The sequence below is a fragment of the Passer montanus genome, unplaced genomic scaffold, assembly GCF_014805655.1.
Source record: "Passer montanus isolate IOZ18808 unplaced genomic scaffold, ASM1480565v1 scaffold43, whole genome shotgun sequence".
Taxonomy (NCBI): Eukaryota; Metazoa; Chordata; class Aves; order Passeriformes; family Passeridae; genus Passer; species Passer montanus.
The window spans coordinates 1,739,572-1,758,977 of record NW_024369151.1 but is presented as its reverse complement, the minus strand read 5'-3'; the positions used below and the strand labels follow the sequence as shown (position 1 = coordinate 1,758,977).

General features: G+C 54.3%; 2 protein-coding genes across 2 annotated transcripts; one reads left to right on the top strand and one right to left on the bottom strand.

Annotated features, from left to right (window-relative positions):
- Positions 1–2,668: 2,668 nt before the first annotated feature.
- TUBB4B (tubulin beta 4B class IVb) lies at positions 2,669–4,813 on the top strand. The gene is made up of 4 exons (XM_039719968.1): positions 2,669–2,817; positions 2,904–3,012; positions 3,089–3,199; positions 3,605–4,813. The coding sequence occupies exons 1-4, from the start codon at positions 2,761–2,763 to the stop codon at positions 4,663–4,665; spliced, it is 1,338 nt and encodes a 445-aa protein (XP_039575902.1). The 5' UTR covers positions 2,669–2,760; the 3' UTR covers positions 4,666–4,813.
- Positions 4,803–19,108, bottom strand: FAM166A (family with sequence similarity 166 member A). Its single transcript, XM_039720344.1, has 6 exons — positions 19,053–19,108; positions 15,593–15,762; positions 12,241–12,533; positions 9,193–9,315; positions 6,646–6,763; positions 4,803–4,891 (listed from the first exon to the last, which is right to left on the bottom strand). Exons 1-6 carry the CDS (start codon positions 19,106–19,108, stop codon positions 4,803–4,805), a joined length of 849 nt encoding a protein of 282 aa, XP_039576278.1.
- Positions 19,109–19,406: the final 298 nt, after the last annotated feature.

Below are 19,406 nucleotides of genomic sequence, written 5' to 3'. Positions count from 1 at the left end.
AGCAGAGCATTTCCACTCTCACACTGCCTCTGGGAATGCTGGGGGTGGCAACAATTGCTCACTCCACACATTACAGAGCAGCTTCCCGAACATGAAAGGCAGTGCAGGCTGGAGTAGAGGCTGTGGGAAGCACAATGGCTCGGGATTGCTCACACAGTAGGACATGGAGGCACTAATGCACAGGCCTTTGCTTTCTGGCACTGGCTGAAAAAACCCAAAGCTGTACCTGCATTAAATACAGCAGCACTGTAGCAGAAAACCTCCCCCAACCCTGCAGCGGCTCCCCCACTCCATTCAGGGCAGGTTTCCCAGGGTTTCCTGAGCACATGTGCCTCTGAACGCTGTGCTGAGCACACCTGAAGAGAATTGATGCTGAATGTACCTCCCCAGACAGCACAACACGGGCAGCACGCTCTACATTCCCTGGTTTTAATCAGAAAGAAGCCAGGATTCTTTCTGTACATTTCTCTGAAGAGATGGCATCACATCCTGGAGGAAAAGCTGTCTTTACTGATTAGCACAGGCTTGTGTGAAATCTTGAGCAAGCTGTATCCAGATTCATCCTGGCTGCCTTTAGCACCTAAATGATGCTGCAGTTTTTGGAAGTGGTCACCTCAAACAGCATCACAGAGAACAGAAAGGTGATGTCAGAGGACTGCTCTGAGCTGGAGTGGGCTGAGCCATCCCTTTCCTCTGATTCCAGTGTGAACACTATTTAATCAATGCCTGAAATGAGCAGGATAAATCTGGACCCCAATGCCTCTGCGTTACTCAGCTATCTCAAAGGGAGCTGCATCAACGTGCTGCATTCAGGCTGTGGATGTGAGGGATGAGCCCCGTGTGTCCCCCCAGACACCTCAGAGGCAGACACAGCCCTTTCCCAGGATCAGTCACTCCTGATGCTCTGGGGCTGCTCCAAGTGTTCCTGCACTCCTTCCAGCACCTCTGCAGCAATATGTTGTTTATATGCCAGAAATATCGATCATCATATTCTTTGTATTAAGCTGACTACCAGAGGCCATTCAAGCTCCAGCCAAAGCCTTCATGGGGCTTCTATATCCTGCCACCTCCTCCTCACCTGAGCCGGGCACAGGATTGGATTATTGTTATCCAGGCACGGATTCCAGGATGTGTACGAGCTGTCTGTGTGTCACACAGAGCTGGCTGTGTCAGCAGAATTGAGGTCATGGCTGCGTTTGCCTCAGCCCACCCCACAGCAAGGCAGCAGGACGAGACTCCTTGTCTTGGGAGCTCCATTAGGAGCCTCTTTCAAGTTTTTGCTCCAGTATGAAACAAGAAGAAATGCTGGGACTTGCAGACCAAGCTGGCATCACAATGAATACATACAACCATAAAAAGATTCTACTGAAACAATAATCAAGTATGCTTAATAAAACTGTGACCAAGGGATGCACTGTCTGGGCAAGAATGTGCTCACAAAGCCGGGAGACAGAATAAGGGACAAGGAAAGGCGAGGCTGGTATTTATCCAGCACGGGGTGTCTGACTGCCTCATGACAGGGATGCAGCACCCACACACAGCCCAGGACGGAGGTGCCCACGTGGGGAAGCCTTGATAACTAAAAAATGTCTACCCCAGATCCCCTCACAGGCAGGAGGCCCTCACTGGGGCCTTCCCCTCACATCATAGGGGCCTCTAGAGAGCTGCCACTGCAGGGTTCAGAGCAGCCCTAAGCCCTCATAGCAGCTGGACCCCCTGAACCTCCACACTCCCCTCAGCCCTCACAGCCCTCTCATGGCTCCCCATGCCCCCACAACCCCTCAAGCCCTCACACTTCCCTCACAGCCCTCCTAGCCCTCACAGATCCTGGAGCTCCCCCAGCCTTCTCACAGCTGCCAGAACTCCTGAGCCTTTAGGGACCCCCGAGCCCTGAGAGGAGCCAGGCCCCCTGAGCCCTCAGAGCCCCTCTCAGGCTCCCGAGGCCTCACGCTCCCCTCACGCCGCCCGCCCCAGCCCTTCCCGCCACCCGCGCGCGCTGTCGCCATGACAACGCCCGCGCGCGGCCCCGCCACCCTCGGGCCGGGGCCGCGCGCCAGAAAGTGCTGGAATGTCGCTGCAGCCCGCGCGTGCGCACACGGGGTGCTTCCCCCTCCCGCCGCGGCGCTGCGGCGCCGGGTGTAGTGGGACGGGGGGACGGGCGGGGAAGGAAGGAAGGAGGCAGAGCTGCCTGGAGGAGCGGGGGGGAAGCACTGGGGACCCGCGGGGAACCCGCCCTGTCCCGCAGTGAGGAGGAGCCGCCGCCTCCGCTGCGCAAAGCGCGCACTCGGGTCCGTGAATGGGCGGCTGCGGCGGCCACCGCCCAGAGCCCGCTGCGGAGTCACTGCGACGGTTACCAGGGCACTTCGCTCTCCGCCAATCAAACGGCGTTAGCTCATCCCCCACGGCCCACAGCCAATCGGCTTCGACATCAATCATTCAATTGAGCCAATCGGAAACGCCGTGAGCGAGCTGAGGCGGGCACTCGCGGCTCCCGGTTGCCTAACTGTAAAGCTAACAGACAGGAGGGCGGGGCGAATAGGAGATGTCGGCTTGAATGACAGCGGCGTAGCCAATTAGATTCTCTCATTTGTAGAGCCTCGCTCTAAGCATCCAATCGTTGTTGCGAGTGGCCGCCTGGGCGGGGAAAAGAAGGCTGCGCGCGCATTCCGCTGCTATATAAGGGCTGGCGGTTGCCTCACGCAGCCAGAGTCGGTTGGGGAAAGCCTGGGGTTGTAGTGAGCGCTCGGAGCTGCCGCCATCATGAGAGAGATTGTGCACCTGCAGGCCGGGCAATGCGGGAACCAGATCGGAGCCAAGGTCCGGGCGGGGAAAGAGGGCGCGGGGGCGGGAGGGGAGCGCGCCCGGTCCGGCGCGGCCGCCGCTGACGCGCTTCTCTTCGGCAGTTCTGGGAGGTGATCAGCGACGAACATGGCATCGACCCCACCGGCACCTACCACGGGGACAGCGACCTGCAGCTGGAGCGCATCAATGTCTACTACAACGAGGCCACAGGTAGGGCCCGGAGCCGCCCGCCGTGCTCCCCCCGGCCCCCCCCGGCGCGGTGGTCACGGCTCTCCCTGTGTTGCAGGCGGCAAATACGTGCCCCGCGCCGTGCTGGTGGACCTGGAGCCCGGCACCATGGACTCGGTGCGCTCCGGGCCTTTCGGGCAGATATTCAGGCCAGACAACTTCGTGTTCGGTGAGTGCGCGGGGGCGGGAGGAACGGCGGGGTGGGGCAGGGCACTGCGGGGCTGCCCCGCCGCACATGCTCCGAGGCACCGGCCCGGACGGGGGTAATCCTGGCGTGGAATACCGGGATTGCGGCTGCGAGCAGCTCCCAGGTGGCACCAGAGGTCGTTGCTTTTCGGTTCTTGGTTACCACCTCCGTGCGTGCTACCGGGAGAAATGGAGTGGCTGCTGTATCATTGATAATTAATGTTTGCCTGTGTCTGGCGAGCCACTGCAGAGGTGCCTGTGTGAAACCACAGCCCCTGCGCTCGATAAGATGAAAGCTTTCATGGAGCCTGATGCTCTTAGGCTTTGCTTGCGAGCAATAAGCAGGAAGCGGTGACCGTAATCTAATTCGAAAATGGCTCTTTTCCAGGTCAAAGCGGAGCTGGGAACAACTGGGCAAAGGGCCATTATACGGAAGGTGCTGAATTAGTCGATTCTGTGTTAGATGTTGTAAGAAAGGAGGCAGAAAGCTGTGATTGTCTCCAGGGCTTTCAGCTTACTCACTCCCTGGGTGGTGGCACAGGCTCTGGCATGGGTACCCTTCTCATCAGCAAAATCCGTGAGGAGTACCCAGACCGAATTATGAATACTTTCAGTGTGGTGCCCTCCCCTAAAGTGTCAGATACTGTAGTGGAGCCCTACAACGCCACGCTGTCGGTGCACCAGCTGGTGGAGAACACGGACGAGACGTACTGTATCGATAACGAGGCGCTGTACGACATTTGCTTCAGAACACTGAAGCTAACGACCCCCACCTACGGTGATCTGAACCACCTCGTGTCAGCCACCATGAGCGGTGTCACCACCTGCCTGCGGTTCCCGGGCCAGCTCAACGCTGACCTGCGCAAGCTGGCGGTGAACATGGTCCCCTTCCCACGTCTGCACTTTTTCATGCCTGGTTTTGCCCCGCTCACCAGCCGCGGGAGCCAGCAGTACCGGGCTCTAACCGTGCCAGAGCTCACCCAGCAGATGTTCGATGCCAAGAACATGATGGCGGCGTGTGACCCTCGTCACGGCCGCTATCTGACCGTGGCCGCTGTCTTTAGGGGCCGCATGTCCATGAAAGAGGTGGACGAGCAAATGCTAAACGTCCAGAACAAAAATAGCAGCTATTTTGTCGAATGGATCCCTAATAACGTTAAGACAGCAGTCTGTGACATTCCACCTCGCGGCCTCAAAATGTCTGCCACCTTCATTGGCAACAGCACGGCCATCCAGGAGCTGTTCAAACGCATTTCTGAGCAGTTCACTGCGATGTTCCGCAGAAAGGCCTTCCTGCACTGGTACACGGGCGAGGGCATGGACGAGATGGAGTTCACAGAGGCTGAGAGCAACATGAACGACCTGGTGTCTGAGTACCAGCAGTACCAGGATGCCACAGCTGAGGAGGAGGGAGAGTTCGAGGAGGAGGCTGAGGAGGAGGCAGAGTAAAGCTATGCAGTTGGAACACCTGTAAATTTTGTTTAAAGTTGTATGAACTCTCTCATTCAAAAGTTCTGTTTGTGTTGTGTTATTATTGCTGTTTCCGAGTCACTCCCAATGCTGTACAGGCACCATTAAAGCAGTTTTCACAGTGCAAGACCCCGTCTCCTCTGTTCACACCGGTACGATTCCCGCGTACCGTCCCCGTAGGTGAGCCCGTGGATGTCCTGCAGGTCTGGAGCACAAAAACAGTGAAACAATGGGCTTGGCACAAGCACTGCCCCCTTGTCCGTGGTCACTGCCCTTCTGTCCTGCCCTCAGCCAGGTGACGCCTGCTGTGTCGCTGGCTCCTGCTGCTGTGGGGATTGGAGACGTTCCCTGGTGTTCTCTTTCAATCAGGTATTGCTGGAGAGGGGCACATTGAACAGGGAGGGTGGATTTAACTCCAAGCTGTAGCTAAATTTAGGTGCCTGCCTGTGGCCTGGTGCAGCCTGGCCTGGCAGGAGCTGAGCAGGGGTCACTGGAGGTTTGAGCTGCCTGGGCACAAAATGGTGCCACGGAGCTGCCACCCGGCCCTGGCTGTTCTGCAGCTGAGCTGTTAAATTTAGGTGCCTGCCTGTGGCCTGGTGCAGCCTGGCCTGGCAGGAGCTGAGCAGGGGTCACTGGAGGTTTGAGCTGCCACCCAGCCCTGGCTGTTCTGCAGCTGAGCTGCTCCACTGCAGCTCCTCAGTGCTGCTCCACTGCAGCTCCTGAGTGCTGCAAAGCCAGCAGGGAGCCCTGGCCTGGCCCAAGGGTGCTGGCACGCTGTCACAAGTGACACTAAAGCTGACCCTTGCGCGCAGCCCGTCTGCAGAGATTGCAGAAATCACAGCAGAGGTTTTGATCATCAGGTGTTGATGCAGCTGCTGCTGTTTGGGTGAGCTGAGCACCTGACAAGTATCTGACACTGGTTTGTCTCAGGAAAACCCTGTATTAACAGCAGGTATTTTACAATGGCACCAATTCATATGGTGGGTGTCGCTTCAAGTGACAAAGCTGTCACTGAGGAGCTGGACAGGAGGGAGCAGGCTCCTTCCCTGCTGAAAAGTTCTGTTCAGTGTTCTAAATTATAACTGCTTTTGTTTAAAGGTTTTCTGCCTTAATTAATTTTCTCCACCCAGAGCCAGACTGGTTGGAGCAGTTAAAACTGTGCTGACTGGTGGCTCCAGAGGCAGGGAAGTGGGAATGTCTGCAGAGCAGGGCCCAGTGTCAGACCTGCACTCAACATTCTCCTCTCTGGGCTCAGCCTCCCCATCAGCCACAGCCCAGCCCAGCCAGGGCAGTTTTCCCATTCTCAATCCTGCCATATTTCACATCCTCTCCCATTTCCTCCTCTGCACTGCAGCAAGGACGAGCAGTGACTCCAGTTCTTCCCGGCTGAGCTCCATAATTTCCCACCCACATTACTGAGCTGTGACCAAACACAGCAAAGCATCAGTTGCTGATTTGTTGAGATTTTTTAGCCTGGTACATTAATGCTTTCAGGTGCATGGACACACCTTCCCCTTACATACAAAATTCCCCCAGACCTCTCCTGTTAGGCAGCCCAAGACAGGGCTCAGGCAGGGACCTGTCCTGATGCCAAATACAATTTCCCTACACTTCCTATGCTTTCTCAACCCCTTCACACCATCTCCCTTCTCCTTTTTATCAGACTTCAAGCTTTCCAGAGCAAATCCCTTTCCTGCCCCGTGACAGGTGGGATGTCACTGAGCCTGGGCGGGGATGGTGGCTGGGAACGTTAAGCCTGGAGAGGCTGGCACTGGGAAAGATGGGCTCTCCTGGGCATGGCAGAGTTCCAGCAGCTCAGCACAGACCAGAAAAAACCTCCTACCCACGTGGAACACCTCTGTGACTGCTCACTGCTGTGCCACTCCAGCCACTAACAGCGCTACTTAACCCAGTAATTAGTATTAGTGACTTTCGTTTTCGCTCAGCTGATGAACTTACGTGGTACGAAGCCCAAGTAGTTAGGTATGAGTCCAGCACGGCTGTAAATTTTGGTGTCCGGCCAGTGTGTCAGGGGGAATCTCGTGCCCAACGTATAAGGTGGATTTTTCTCCAAAAGCTGGAAAACAAAACAAAAAAGACCCCACAACAACATGGAACGGTTTATTTTAAAACACACTATTTTTACCAAAGTCATGTGCTTTGACTCTGCATTATATAAAATATTTAAGCCAACATAAAGCAATTCTCCTTCTAGTCCTGCTTTCTTCTAATTAAGAGCTACATTGCATTGTCCCTTTTTCCACTCCACAAATTTTTCTCCTGGCAGGTGCTGGCAGCAGTCCCTGCCAGCTCGTCCCCCATGCCCACAGCATGGCTCAGGTGCTGTCCTTGGGATCCCTGCAGAGATTTATTCCCTTGGGGATCATCCCCAAGTCCCAAAGCCTCTGCTCTGCTGTCCCTGGAGCCGGTGTTCCTGTGCTGTGGCTGTTTCCATGAGTCCCACCAGCAGGAACGGCCTGGAATTCCCAGGCCAGGAGGAACAGGAAGGCTTAGGTGGAATTAACTGAAGGAAGAGTGCAAATCATCTCCTGCCCTCTGAGGCCAGACACAGGGAGGGGCTGGGCAGCAGGATGGGTGTCACAGTGTCACAGCCGGGTGTCACAGCTCTGCAGCCACTGAGCCCCTAAAGGTGTCCCTGGAGCTGTGCCTGGGGTGCGCAGAGGGGATGTGGGTCACGGAGCCCTTTGTGCTGGGACGGAGCCGCGCTGTGCCTGCTGCAGGCAGGGAGCAGTGACCCACGGCGCATCTGTACCGAGGACAGCAAAGATTTAGGGCAGCAGATTAGTGGCTTGAAGTCAGAAGCCATCTTAGCTGGAAACGCGGTGTGATTCTCCCTTCAGCGCGTCTGCTCCTCGCTGCTGCCGAGCCCCGGCAGCCCGGAGCGCTGAACCCCGCACGGACGGACGGACAGACAGACAGACAGACACCTCCCCGGCTGACCCACGGCATGGCAGGCAGCGGGGCAGGAAGGCTTGGCAAACAGCACGCTCAGGGATAAATGGCCGGGTTTTGTTCTGTTTGCTCCTTTTCTGTTCCCAAGCACGGCAGCAGGGAAGGAGGCGGAAGGCAGCGCCGGGAAATGCATCTCACCCGAGCAGGACGCTGCCCTGCCGCCCTGCCCCCGTCCTGCCAGCGGCTCTCTGCGAGCTGGGCACCGCACCCGGCCCTGCCCGCTTGTCCTGCACCAGCCCCGGCGAGGGAGGCACGGGTGCCCGGGGAGCAGCAGGGGCCGGGCGCCTCAGCCGGGCTCAGGGCGCTGAGCCGCTGGACCCGAGGGACTGCTGCACCCCGGGATCACACTGCACCCCGGGATCCCACTGCACCCCGGGATCCCTCTGCACCCCGGGATCCCACTGCACCCCGGGATCCCACTGCTCCCCAAGGATCACACTGCACCCCGGGATCACACTGCACCCCGGGATCCCACTGCACCCCGGGGATCACACTGCACCCCGGGATCACACTGCACCCCGGGAATCACACTGCACCCTGCACCCCGGGGATCCCTCTGCATCCCGGGGATCACACTGCACCCCGGGGATCACACTGCACCCCGGGATCCCTCTGCACCCCGGGGATCACACTGCACCCCGGGATCCCACTGCACCCCAAGGATCACACTGCACCCCGGGGATCACACTGCACCCTGGGGATCACACTGCATCCCAGAGATCCCACTGCACCCCGGGTACCCCGCTGCACCCCAGAGATCTCTCTGCAACCCAGGTACCCCGCTGTATCCCGGGGATCTCTCTGCATCCTGGGGATCCTGCTGCACCCCAGAGATCTCTCTGCATCCCGGGGATCCCTCTGCATCCCGGGAGCCTCTCTGCACCCCGGGGATCACACTGCACCCCAAAGATCCCTCTGCATCCCGGGGATCCCTCTGCATCCCAGGATGTCACGCCCTGCTGGGGGCAGGGAGGGACGTGTAGCTCGGAATGCAAGCAGCTGCTGCCGGAGGGATCTCCTTTTCCGTGCTGGAGAATTCTGTGTCATTGTATGGGAGCTCTTACAGCAAGGGGATGACAGTTTTTCAGGAGGGATATTTCTGCACCCTTCCCAAAAGGAGGAGAAAGAAGGTGGAGATCCCTTTAAGAAAAATTGTGTTCGGAAAGGAAAAAGCCTTACAACCAAATAAATGATATATCACAGGAAGTCACCAGCACTGCCAACCAGACAGAGGAGATGCATTCTATAAAGGAAGTGCAGATGGTTGCATCCTGTATTTCTGCACCCAGAGCAACATTTTTAACATTCACTCTTGACCCAGCCCTCAATATATTTCCTTAATCCTTTTATGAACTCATTTACCATCCCTTAATGTCCCAAGGAAACAAGTTACAGAATTAATTGCTGGTGTTTTTTTCAATGTTAACTAACAGCATTTGATTTTGCTTGTACTTGTATCCCAGTTGTAATCCTACTACTGAAAATTCAGCATCAGCATTATACATATTCTCTTTTCAATAATCTGTAATCTACCTGGCGACGGTCAAATTCCTTCATGGCTTTCTTCACAGATGAGAGGTAGGTCAAGCCAACGTTGTCCAGGGAGCAGGGGATGTATCCAGTGTACCCTTGGGTGGAGGCAAAAGAGAACATTTTCTGCTTGAGAACATACAAAGATAATTTAAGATCAACCACACTGGGATGAATATAAAACCTTAAAGTATAGGAAGGAAAAATTAATCTGTTTAAGTTGTAAAATCAACTCTTACATGTGAGGTATCTTCTCTGAAAGAGGTTTTTTTCCTTATGACTCCCAAGGAGAACACAATGGCCTGAACTGATTTTTGTTGGTCTGCATGTGGTATGGAAGAACCATTTCATTTTCTTAGTCCTTTTTTCACATTGACAGCTCTTTCATGTTTTCTCCCAATTTAATACACATTCAGGGGCTAACAATGGGATGTCCAACATTTTTTCCTCATCTCCTCTGCCCATCCAACAAACTCCCACAACAGAAACTTTAAAAGTCTAAAACTACAAAAACCTAGTAAGGTAGAACCTGAAAGCAGCCCAAACTCCCCCTTTCCAAAGGAATGCTTTGGAGAGGGAAATTTGTGTTCTGCACCCTAAAGCCTGGACACTGTCTCATTTTAACTGGAATATTGTGATTGCTGTGATCCTGTCGTGCAGTGCAGAGTGAAGGATCCCCCCTGCTGCAGTGGGATCCTCGAGGGGGATCAGCCCATCACCCTTGCAGCTCTCCTGCTGCACAGGAATGTTCTCCAGGGCAAGGGGAAGATGTGGAGCACCCCTTGCAGGACACAGTTTACACCTTTATGGTGGTGCCACACCTCCCTGCACGTGGATTTGGTGACTCAGGAAAACATCTGATTTCTGGCAGGGTGGGACCAGCTCTCCTCACCACAGCTGCAGGGCACTGAGGTGGTTCCTGAACCCCAGGTGGTCCCTGAATCATCCCAAGGGTGACAGCATCCCAAAGGGTGACAGCATCCCAAAGAGTGACAGCATCCCAAAGGGTGACAGCATCCCAAGGGTGACAGCATCCCAAAGGGTGACAGCATCCCAAAGGGTGACAGCATCCCAAGGGGTGACAGCATCCCAAAGGGTGACAGCATCCCAAGGGTGACAGCATCCCAAAGGGTGACAGCATCCCAAAGGGTGACAGCATCCCAAGGGGTGACAGCATCCCAAAGGGTGACAGCATCCCAAGGGTGACAGCATCCCAAAGGGTGACAGCATCCCAAAGGGTGCAGCATCCCAAGGGTGACAGCATCCCCCACAGTGACAGCATCCCAAGGGTGACAGCATCCCAAGGGTGACAGCATCCCAAAGGGTGACAGCATCCCAAGGGTGACAGCAAAGAAACGCCCTTGCAGGGAGAGCAGCAGGGATATTTCCATCCCAAACAAGCTGGAGCCACTGGGCAAGGCCACAGAGGTGTCCCCATGGGGAGAAGGGTCACATCCTTTCCTAGAGGTGGCCTGGTGCTGCAGGAGGCCTGGCTGTGCTTTACCTAGGGTGGCTTTCTGTCGGATGGCATTTGGGACAGGCAGCACTGGCAGTGTGTAATCTGCTGTTGCAACCCCTCCTGGCAGTGCCACACCTCCGGTTTCCAGCTGCTTGAAACAAAAAGAGAAATAAGATCAAACACCAGTAAAACCCCCTCAGCTCTGCTTAAATCACTGCCGGGACTGGGAATGGCAACTCCCAACTGCCACTTCCAGTTCTGCCCAGCTCCACTCCAGGAGCCACCCCAGCCACTCTGGGAAAGCCAAATGACGAGATGAGCAAGCAGCAGACCTAGAAAGGGTTTGCAAAATCCTCATGCAGAACAAGGGAGCTTTGGGCACTGAGCTCCTGTGCAAATCTCTTTCTGAGGGCAAGGAGCAGGAATGCCCCTTCTTGGGATTTACATCCAAGCCAGCTCTTGACTCCATACGTCAAACCTCTAATCTCTGCCTTCAGAGGATTTGCAGAGCCACGGCTGCAGGAACGTGACAAAGGCTGTCGCTGGCTCCAGAGAAAAGAAATGTTTTATTAAAAATAATAAATATAATAATAATTAAAGAAAAAAAACACAAAAAATCACCAAAAACAAACAAACAAACAAACAAAAAAGAACAACAACAACAAAAAACCAACCAAAACCCAAACCAAAACAAAAAAACCCCAACCCTCACCAACCAACCAAAAAGAACACCATAAAACATGTTGGTCTGGAGGGATATTTGGCTGTGCAGTGCTCAACAGCCCCCAGCTCCACAGGCAAATCCCAGTCCTGGTGTTCAAAGGAGAGGTAATGATGGTGTGAAATTCAGGTGGGGGCAGATACAGGGTCAGAAACCCGACCAAAGGTGCTGGGACTGCTCTGTTTTTGCGGGGAGGAGGAGGATGAGGAGGAAGGCAGCATCAGGGCTCCGAGAACACCCTAAGGAAGCACAAGCCTGGCTGGCCAGCACAGCACAACACAACTTTAGGGACTGGGATTGAAGCCAAATGCACCCAAATGAAAAATTAAGCCTTTTTGATTGGGAAGTGTAATTAAGGATCAAAACCATTTCCTGAAGATGGAGTAGATTTGCTGCTGCTGGAAACATTTGTGTGTCTATCCTTTCTCTACAAAAACTCCTAACTTTGTGCCCTTGCCATGTGTTGGATTGAGCCCTTTTCTGACCCAGAGTTGGGGCAACTGAGAGGCGTTTTAAAAACTTTTATTCTATTTTCAGTCTCACGTGAAGGGTGAGATAATGCAGATGTCATTATTTACGCTGTTACAATTAGAAGCTCTTTCATAATTACAGTGCACTATAAGTGTTTTTTTTGGCTTATTAGCTTTAGCCACACCGTGCTGTAAATGCTTTAAAGCTTCTGATTGTAATGGTGTGAATTATAACATCTGTATTATCTCGCCCTTCAAATGAGACTGAAAATAGAATAAAAGTTTTTCAAACGCCTCTCAGTTGCCCCATCCCTGGGTCAGAGAAGGGCTCAATCCGACAGGCACCCACACCCACTGAGATCCCCTCCTCACACCCCCAGCCCCCTCCCAGAGCCACTCACCATGTTGCTGCCTGCACAGTTACAGGGGCAGGTTCCAGTCCCTTTTCCCAGGAGCTGGGCCAGGGGGGCCATGGCCAGCTCCCTGTCCATCTCCTGGGCTGCAGGGTGCAGGGCCAGCCCCTGCAGCGGCTCCGGAGGGCTCTGCTGGAGCCCGGGCACGGCCAGGGCCGGGGGGCACTGCCAGGGCTGGGGCTCCAGGGGGGTCAGCACTGGATCCTCCAGCACCGTGGGCACGGGCTGCGGCCCCAGGGGCGCCTCAGCAGGGCTCGTGATGGGCTGGTAGGTGACATATCCTGAGGGACAGACGCCGAGTTAGGGGACAGGAGGATGAGGGATTCCCTTATCCCCGTGCCCTGGGAAGGAGCCTGGAGCCAGCGGTGTAGAACCAGAACAGCTCGACTTGGAAGAGACCACAAAGATCCACTCCGAGCGCATCCCATGGCTGTGTCACCAGCCCCATCAATAAAGCAGCCTGCACAGAGAACCAGCACAAATCCCGGTTAAATAGCACTTATTCCAACTGTCACCAAAACGGTCAAATATCACCAGCCAAGCTAGAAAGTTGTAAAGGGGGGAAAAACCCTCAATCCTTAACTCCAGGTGGCTGTGTCAGCCCACCCCAAACAGAGCCCCCTCCAAGGAATTCTTGCTCTGGCACCATTGCTGCTCATGGAGGAAAGAATCTGCTGTAACACTGGCTGGAAAAAAATTATCTTACATCCAGCAAATGCTAAATATCTCCACTGTGAACAAGGGACAGAGCCCTGCCATTTGAGATTCTGCAGGGACAGCTGGGCTTGGCAACTTTTGTCTGATTTCCCCTTAAAAATCCCTCCTGACGTGGCTCCCCAGGTGCCCCAGCCCCGTGTGACCCCTGGCTCAGGCACTTTCTCTGTGAATCCCATTTTCCCCTTCTCTGCAGTTCCAGACGAGAATCACTCCCCCACCCCACAGCCACCTTTCCTTCTTGGAAAACTGTTACTGTGTCAGCCTGGGCTTTTTAAAACAAACCAAATTCCTTCCATTTTTGTGCTCACAGGCCATTTTTTTTCCAGGTCATTACAGCCTTCCTCTGAGCTCCCCTTGGGAGCACATCTGCATCCCAGGGCTGAGCCCAGGGAATGAGGAGCCTCTTCCAGCAGAGGCTCCATCTGCAGACAGCCCCTTCCTCTGCAGTGCTGGATTAGTGCTGGACTCAGTCTTAGAGGTTTTTCCAAGCTGAATTATTCCATGATTTCTGCAAATCTGCAGAATTCAGCAAAATCTGCCCTTTTCTACATGACTATAAATTTCTGATGGGCATTTAGGTGTTCAATCTGCCCACAACTACATAATAATGTGTGTATATATTCTGTATACAGCTTTGTGAAATATACATTTTATATATATATATATATAAAATGTGTATATATACACATAATATATGTACACCAAAATAAAGAAAAATCCTATATATATATATATATAGATAGATAGATATAGATATATATTCAATTGCTCTATGCAACTGAATTATCAAGTGTCCAGGCTGGCACCAAAATAAAGAAAAATCCTATATATATATATATAGATAGATAGATATAGATATATATTCAATTGCTCTATGCAACTGAATTATCAAGTGTCCAGGCTGGCACCAAAATAAAGAAAAATCCTGGATTAAAATAAGTTTTCAATCTAATGTGCAAATTTTAAAGTGGTTTTATTTTTTTACTTCATTATTAATAAGCATGTTGAATCTACTCTTTCTCCCACAAACCAAAGGAAAAGAAAACTTAGGTTGCTCTGTAGAGCTGCCCTGGCCCAGCCCCAGCTGTCCCTCCTCTTCCCCAAGAGCAGAGCCTGGCTGCACTTCCAGCAAGAAAACAAATGGGATTGAACTGATAGAAACTGGCAAAGCACTTGGAGCCCATCAGTGAGACTTTATCAAAGCCAGGCCTTGAGAAAAATCTTGAGACCGAGTTTGCTAAAGGCGGCCACAGTCCTGAACTCTTTGATCACCATCACATGAAACAGCCAGGAGGGCACCAGGCAGCACCTGGGCAGGGTTGAAGGATTGCTCAGGGCCAGCAGGAGCTGTTGGTGACCTTATCAGCACAGCCAGGGCTGGCTCTTCAGGACCTCACCAAGGAGCAGCAAACACGAGCACCACTGGCAACCAGGAGAGAACCCAAATAATGAGAGAGCAACTCGGTCAACTGGTTAGTTGGGTCTGTCCGAGCTGTATTCTAGACCAAGGAAATGCAAATTCAAATCTCCAGGAATGAAGCCTGTAAACACCACCTGTGTATTGGAGGCCTGGATGCTGGAAAACAGGGCCAGGAGGAGCAGAGAGGCCACAAGCTTGCACGAAGCTGCACAACACAAATTCCCAGTGAGAAATGAGAGAGCAACACTTGGGTGTGGCCATCCCCAGGGAAATAAAGACCCAGATCCCACAGGGGCACATCATCCCTGTGTTCAGCCTGGGAGAAACTCACTCCCACTGTCCAGGGCATCCACAACATCCAAACGTGTCCCCAAAGGGTGGCACATCCCCAGGGGCTGATCAGGCAGCCCTGCTGTGCCTGCCTTGGGGACCAAGCACTGCACACAGGGCTGGGACTTGGTAGGAGATTCCTGCAAATTCCCTGTGCTGGGAATCCACACAAGCCTGTCTGTGCTTGATGGAGGAGATGGGGCCTGCTAGCAAAGTGGAAAGGGAAAAGAGGGGGAAAGAGGGGGAAAGAGGGGGAAAGAGGGGGAAAGAGGGGAAGCACAGGAGCCCTTCTGCTGAGCTGAGGAGGAGCAGCAAGAAGCAGAATCAAGGCCAAGCTGTCAGAGCTCAGAGCAGAGCTGTGCACCAGACAGGTGAGCCAGAAAAGAATCTGAGGTAGGAGACCAGACCTTCCCCAGAAAGATGGATTTCAGCCTGTGGAATTGTGCTGGGTTTGACTGGGATTGAGGTAATTTTCTGTATAGAATATCATACAGGCCATGGTTTGGATTTGTCAGCAGGCAGCTGCATGGGTTTAGTTGCCAGCCAGGGTTAAACCACAGCAGGAATTCTGGAAGAATTGGGGAGTGAGTTAATGATATGCCATAAAATCACTTATCTTCATCTAACTGAGGATAACCTGGGAACTGAAACTCTCCTCTCCATAACACCAGAATCCCCATCCTCATCCTCATCAGCTGAGGCCCAGAGCTGCAGCACCTCACTGCTCTCCAGCTGTCAGAGCTCCTGCACCAGAGCCGTGATTGCTCCAAGGAAAAGATCCCATTTCATCCAGCAGCCTCCCAAGGACAGATGGGCACAGACCCCACTAGTGCTCATTAACACTGTGCTCATTAGCAGGGTCCATTTGCTCACCTGGATGGTCGATGTGGTAATGGTACTCCAGGAGGTTTTCCTTGTTGTCCAGGGGTGCCAGCAGGGAGCGAGGGCTCTTCCTGACACTGGGATCTGTCAGCAGATGGTGGGTGGTTCTTCCATAGGTGTCCCCAAAGGTGAAGGTGAACTGGGGAACGTAGCCCCCATAGCTGAGGAGGAAACCAGAAAGGAGCCATCACTGAGGTGGCAGTGGGGGACTGCACTGGTGGGGTGATCATGGAATCCCAGACTGGTTTGGGCTGGAAGGGACCTTAAAGTCCTTTCAGTTCCACCCCTGCCACGGCAGGAACATTTTCCACTGTCCCAGGCTGCTCCCAGCCCTGTCCAGCCTGGCCTTGGGCACTGCCAGGGATCCAGGGGCAGCCACAGCTGCTCTGGGCACCCTGTGCCAGCCCTGCCCACCCTGCCAGGGAACAATTCCCGATTCCCCATATCCCATCCCTCCCTGGCCTCTGGCAGTGCAGATGTGCTGCAGTGTCTGCACCCTGGACAGGCCCTGTCAGGAGCCCAGGGAAGGTGAAGGATGGGATGAGCCCGGGGGGAGAACTGAGACCACACGTGTGCTCACACAGGAGCCAGGAGGGAGTGCCTGTGTTTCACACGCATGTTCTCCTCTGGCAGCACAAAAACTGGCTCATCAATTCACAGGCATGTACAGGCACAGGCCCTTGGTTCATGCAGAAACACGGGTGAGGTCAGGGAGCAGCATCTGTGGATGGGAAAACTCCCAGCACAGCCTGGGCTTTGGCAGCTCCAACATCCACAATCCCCCAGTTAAAATACCATTTAAATGTGCCCCAGTTTAAACCTTGCAGTGCCTCTCTGCTCTGACACACCTTAACTGAGAAAATCCCAGTGATTCTTGTTCAGTGTTGAAACTCAAAAATCAGGATAATTCCTCTCTTGCAGCCCCTCTCTCTGCTCACAGCGAGGAGGGGCCCAGGCTGATGAGCCCCCCAGGCACTGCAGGGAGGGTGGTCAGTCCCAGGAACAAACACAGCTGTGTTTTTTGGGATCTCTCCACTGCCAGTCCCTGGGCTGGGCACTGTGACTTGCTGGTGGCCAAGGGCAGGGCAGGTGCTGGAGCTCTGGCTCTGCTCCGAGACACCATCAGAAACTCGAGCTGCTCCAGTCTCAGATTTCCTAATGGTGATGTTATTCCAGCACTGAAGAAAGGTAGAGCAGCCAATTGCAATGAACAGAAATATTCCATCAATGAGCCCAGCGTGGATCCGGGGATAAAGCCAGATGATGCATGAGGATCATAAGATGATGAGTAAGTCCTTTCCCTTCCAAATAGTTTAAACTGCAGCCAGCAGAGCTGTGCATTTACTCCTGGCAGGTTTCCCCACTCTGCAGGCAGGATTCCTCCTGGAGCAGCTCGGTGCCTCATCCCCAGGGATTCTCAATGAGTCTTGCAACACGGATGATAAACTGAGCAAGGGCACAGATGACACAGCCCCAATAATTACAGGATGGCTGGAGGGATTTTGATCATGGACAAAATAATGGCTGGGCTGAGCCAGGGCCCTGTTCCCCTGCAATTAAACACAAGAACACCCGAGCGAGTCGGGATCTGCCACGAGGGAGTCACAAGTGCTGCTGGTAAAGCCTGGGCAGGGCCCAGCCTCAGCAGGGCTGTCTGTGCCCCCGTGCTGGAGGCTGATGCAGGACCCCCTTTTGGGGAGCCTGTCTGGGCTCAGGCTGCAGTGAGACCCCTCTGGCCCGAGGCTGAGCCTGTCTCACCCCCCTTGCTCAGCCCTATCTCCTCCATCACCACTCCCAGGCTGCCACCCAAACCTGCTCTGCCTCCCCGGCTGCCAGCACAGCCTTGGCCCTGGGCCATCGTCTCCTGCCTCCAAACCCTTCCCAGCTCTGCAGGGCCAGGCTGTGCCCAGGATTCATGGACTGACCCCTTCTCTGCCCACCCAGGCCTTCCCAAGCCATCCCACTCGCTGGGTTTAGGCTGCCCAGTGCTCTTGAGCACTGTGGTGGCTTCCCAAGCTCCTGCTGTGACATTGCCTGGCCCGATGACAACAAGGTGCTTTGGTGCTCTCGGGGTTTGCAGGTTCACTGCCACAGGTGGGTGCAGCACATGGGACACCTGGGGACATCCTGGACACAAAGCCTCCTCCTGTGACACCCCAGGGCAGGGCTCTGCTGGTGATGCCCTTCAGGCAGCTCCTCCTCATCCTCAGCACCCACGGGGGCTCAGGGGGTGCCCTGAGCCTGCACAGCACCAACAAAAGCAGCAGCAGGGTTTGCCTCCTCCTCCTCCTCCTGAGGCCAAAGCAGCTCCAAAGAGGAGCAGCCCCGGCTGCTGTGTCCATCCCGGGGCTTGGAGCTGCTCCTGAGGGAGCTGCAGGCAGGCAGGGGTGAGCAAAGGAAGGTGTTGAGGCTTTGGGGGCTGCAGTTCCAGCCACAGCTCCCTCCTTGCTGTCCCTCGTCTTTCCCAAGCCGCTGGCAGCACAGCTTTGATGGCACACAGGAAATGTCACATCAGATGGCCAAAGCAATGCAAAAACGAGTAAAAAACCCCCAGGCTCAGAGCTTATGTAAGTGGGAAGGTGGAGAGATCAGTAATGGAAAATCCTGCCTGTCACTCTGTGGGGAAGGGCTGGTTTGGTCACCACTGCAGGAGCAGCCCTAGGGAAAGGTCTCCTCCCTCTCCCTGGGGCTGGGATGTGCCTCCCGCTGGGGATGTGCCTCCCCAGGCCTGCCCTGCACACATTCCCTGAGCCAGGGCTCACCTCAGCCTGGGCTGATCCCAGGGATTTCACACCCACATCCTTTCCCCTGGGGCCACCCAGCCCTTCCCAGCCCTTTGCACATCCCAGCCCAGGTCCCACCACAGGACCCCACACACAAAGTCTTGGTTCACAGCAAATCCCAAATTCCTGCCATTCATATCTTACCTTCTCCCCTGTAACTCACTGCCTCCTATCCAGGCTTTCTTCCTTCCGAGCCTTTAGAGGAGTGTCACAAAGAGCTTTGGGAAGAAATCCAGCTACTTATGGAGTAGATGACAAGAGTTCCCAGCCTCTGACCCAGCAGCAGGACAGGGCTCCAGCCCAGTGACCAGAGGGTGTCACATCTGTACCACCCTTTAGTCAAAGGAGACTTCCAAACATCCTTGGTGCAAATATTGACAGTTTGGAAGCCAAACCCTGCACAGTAGCTCTGCTGACATTTGGCAGCTTAAAAGAAATGGGGAAAAAGAGGGGAAAAGAGCCATTTTGGCTTTGCTGTCCTTGGCACGTCTGTTGCTCTGCCCTCTGCAAGGTGCTGTTTCCCTGGAGTGCTGTCTCCTTCAGACCATAGTTACACAGAATATTGAATAGTGTCTTTAAAAAAACCCCAAAACACCCTGAGTCATGAACACTCCCTGACCCCGACCAGAGCCACGTGCATTGGAAGAGGAGGTTTTGGATGAACTCACCCAGGGATGTGGTAGGGGTTTTGAGGGAAGATGCTGCTTCTCTTGAAGCCTGCCATGACGATGTTGCAGCTCTTGGTGGGGAGCGGGGAAGGAGACACAGCTCAGAGCAATCTCCAGGGGAGCCTCTGTGATGTCAGCCCCCAGCAGGTTCCACCTGCAGCACAAAACCCCTCAGCTGCTCCTGGACACAGCTCTTTCCTTCCCCATGTTTTGGAGGAGCACAGGAATTCTACATTTGTCAGCTTTCCTGAGGGCCCCAGCCCTGGGCCCAGCAGTGCCAGGAGCCCCCTGGGATGGCCCCAGCACAGCCAGGTCCATGCTCACATCCCCCCAGGGCTCTGCAGGGCTCCCTCA

What these genes read in the sequence shown, in the direction of transcription:
- TUBB4B (XM_039719968.1), top strand. Translation starts at nt 2,761, where the DNA reads ATGAGAGAGATTGTGCACCTGCAGGCCGGGCAATGCGGGAACCAGATC. An exon ending in CTACTACAACGAGGCCACAG is followed by an intron (nt 3,013 to 3,088) that starts GTAGGGCCCGGA and finishes CCTGTGTTGCAG; the next exon opens with GCGGCAAATACGTGCCCCGC. An exon ending in GCCAGACAACTTCGTGTTCG is followed by an intron (nt 3,200 to 3,604) that starts GTGAGTGCGCGG and finishes GCTCTTTTCCAG; the next exon opens with GTCAAAGCGGAGCTGGGAAC.
- FAM166A (XM_039720344.1), bottom strand. Translation starts at nt 19,108, where the DNA reads ATGGCAGGCTTCAAGAGAAGCAGCATCTTCCCTCAAAACCCCTACCAC. An exon ending in ACTGTGCAGGCAGCAACATG is followed by an intron (nt 9,316 to 12,240) that starts GTGAGTGGCTCT and finishes GTTCTCAAGCAG; the next exon opens with AAAATGTTCTCTTTTGCCTC. An exon ending in CTACTTGGGCTTCGTACCAC is followed by an intron (nt 4,892 to 6,645) that starts GTAAGTTCATCA and finishes TTTGTGCTCCAG; the next exon opens with ACCTGCAGGACATCCACGGG.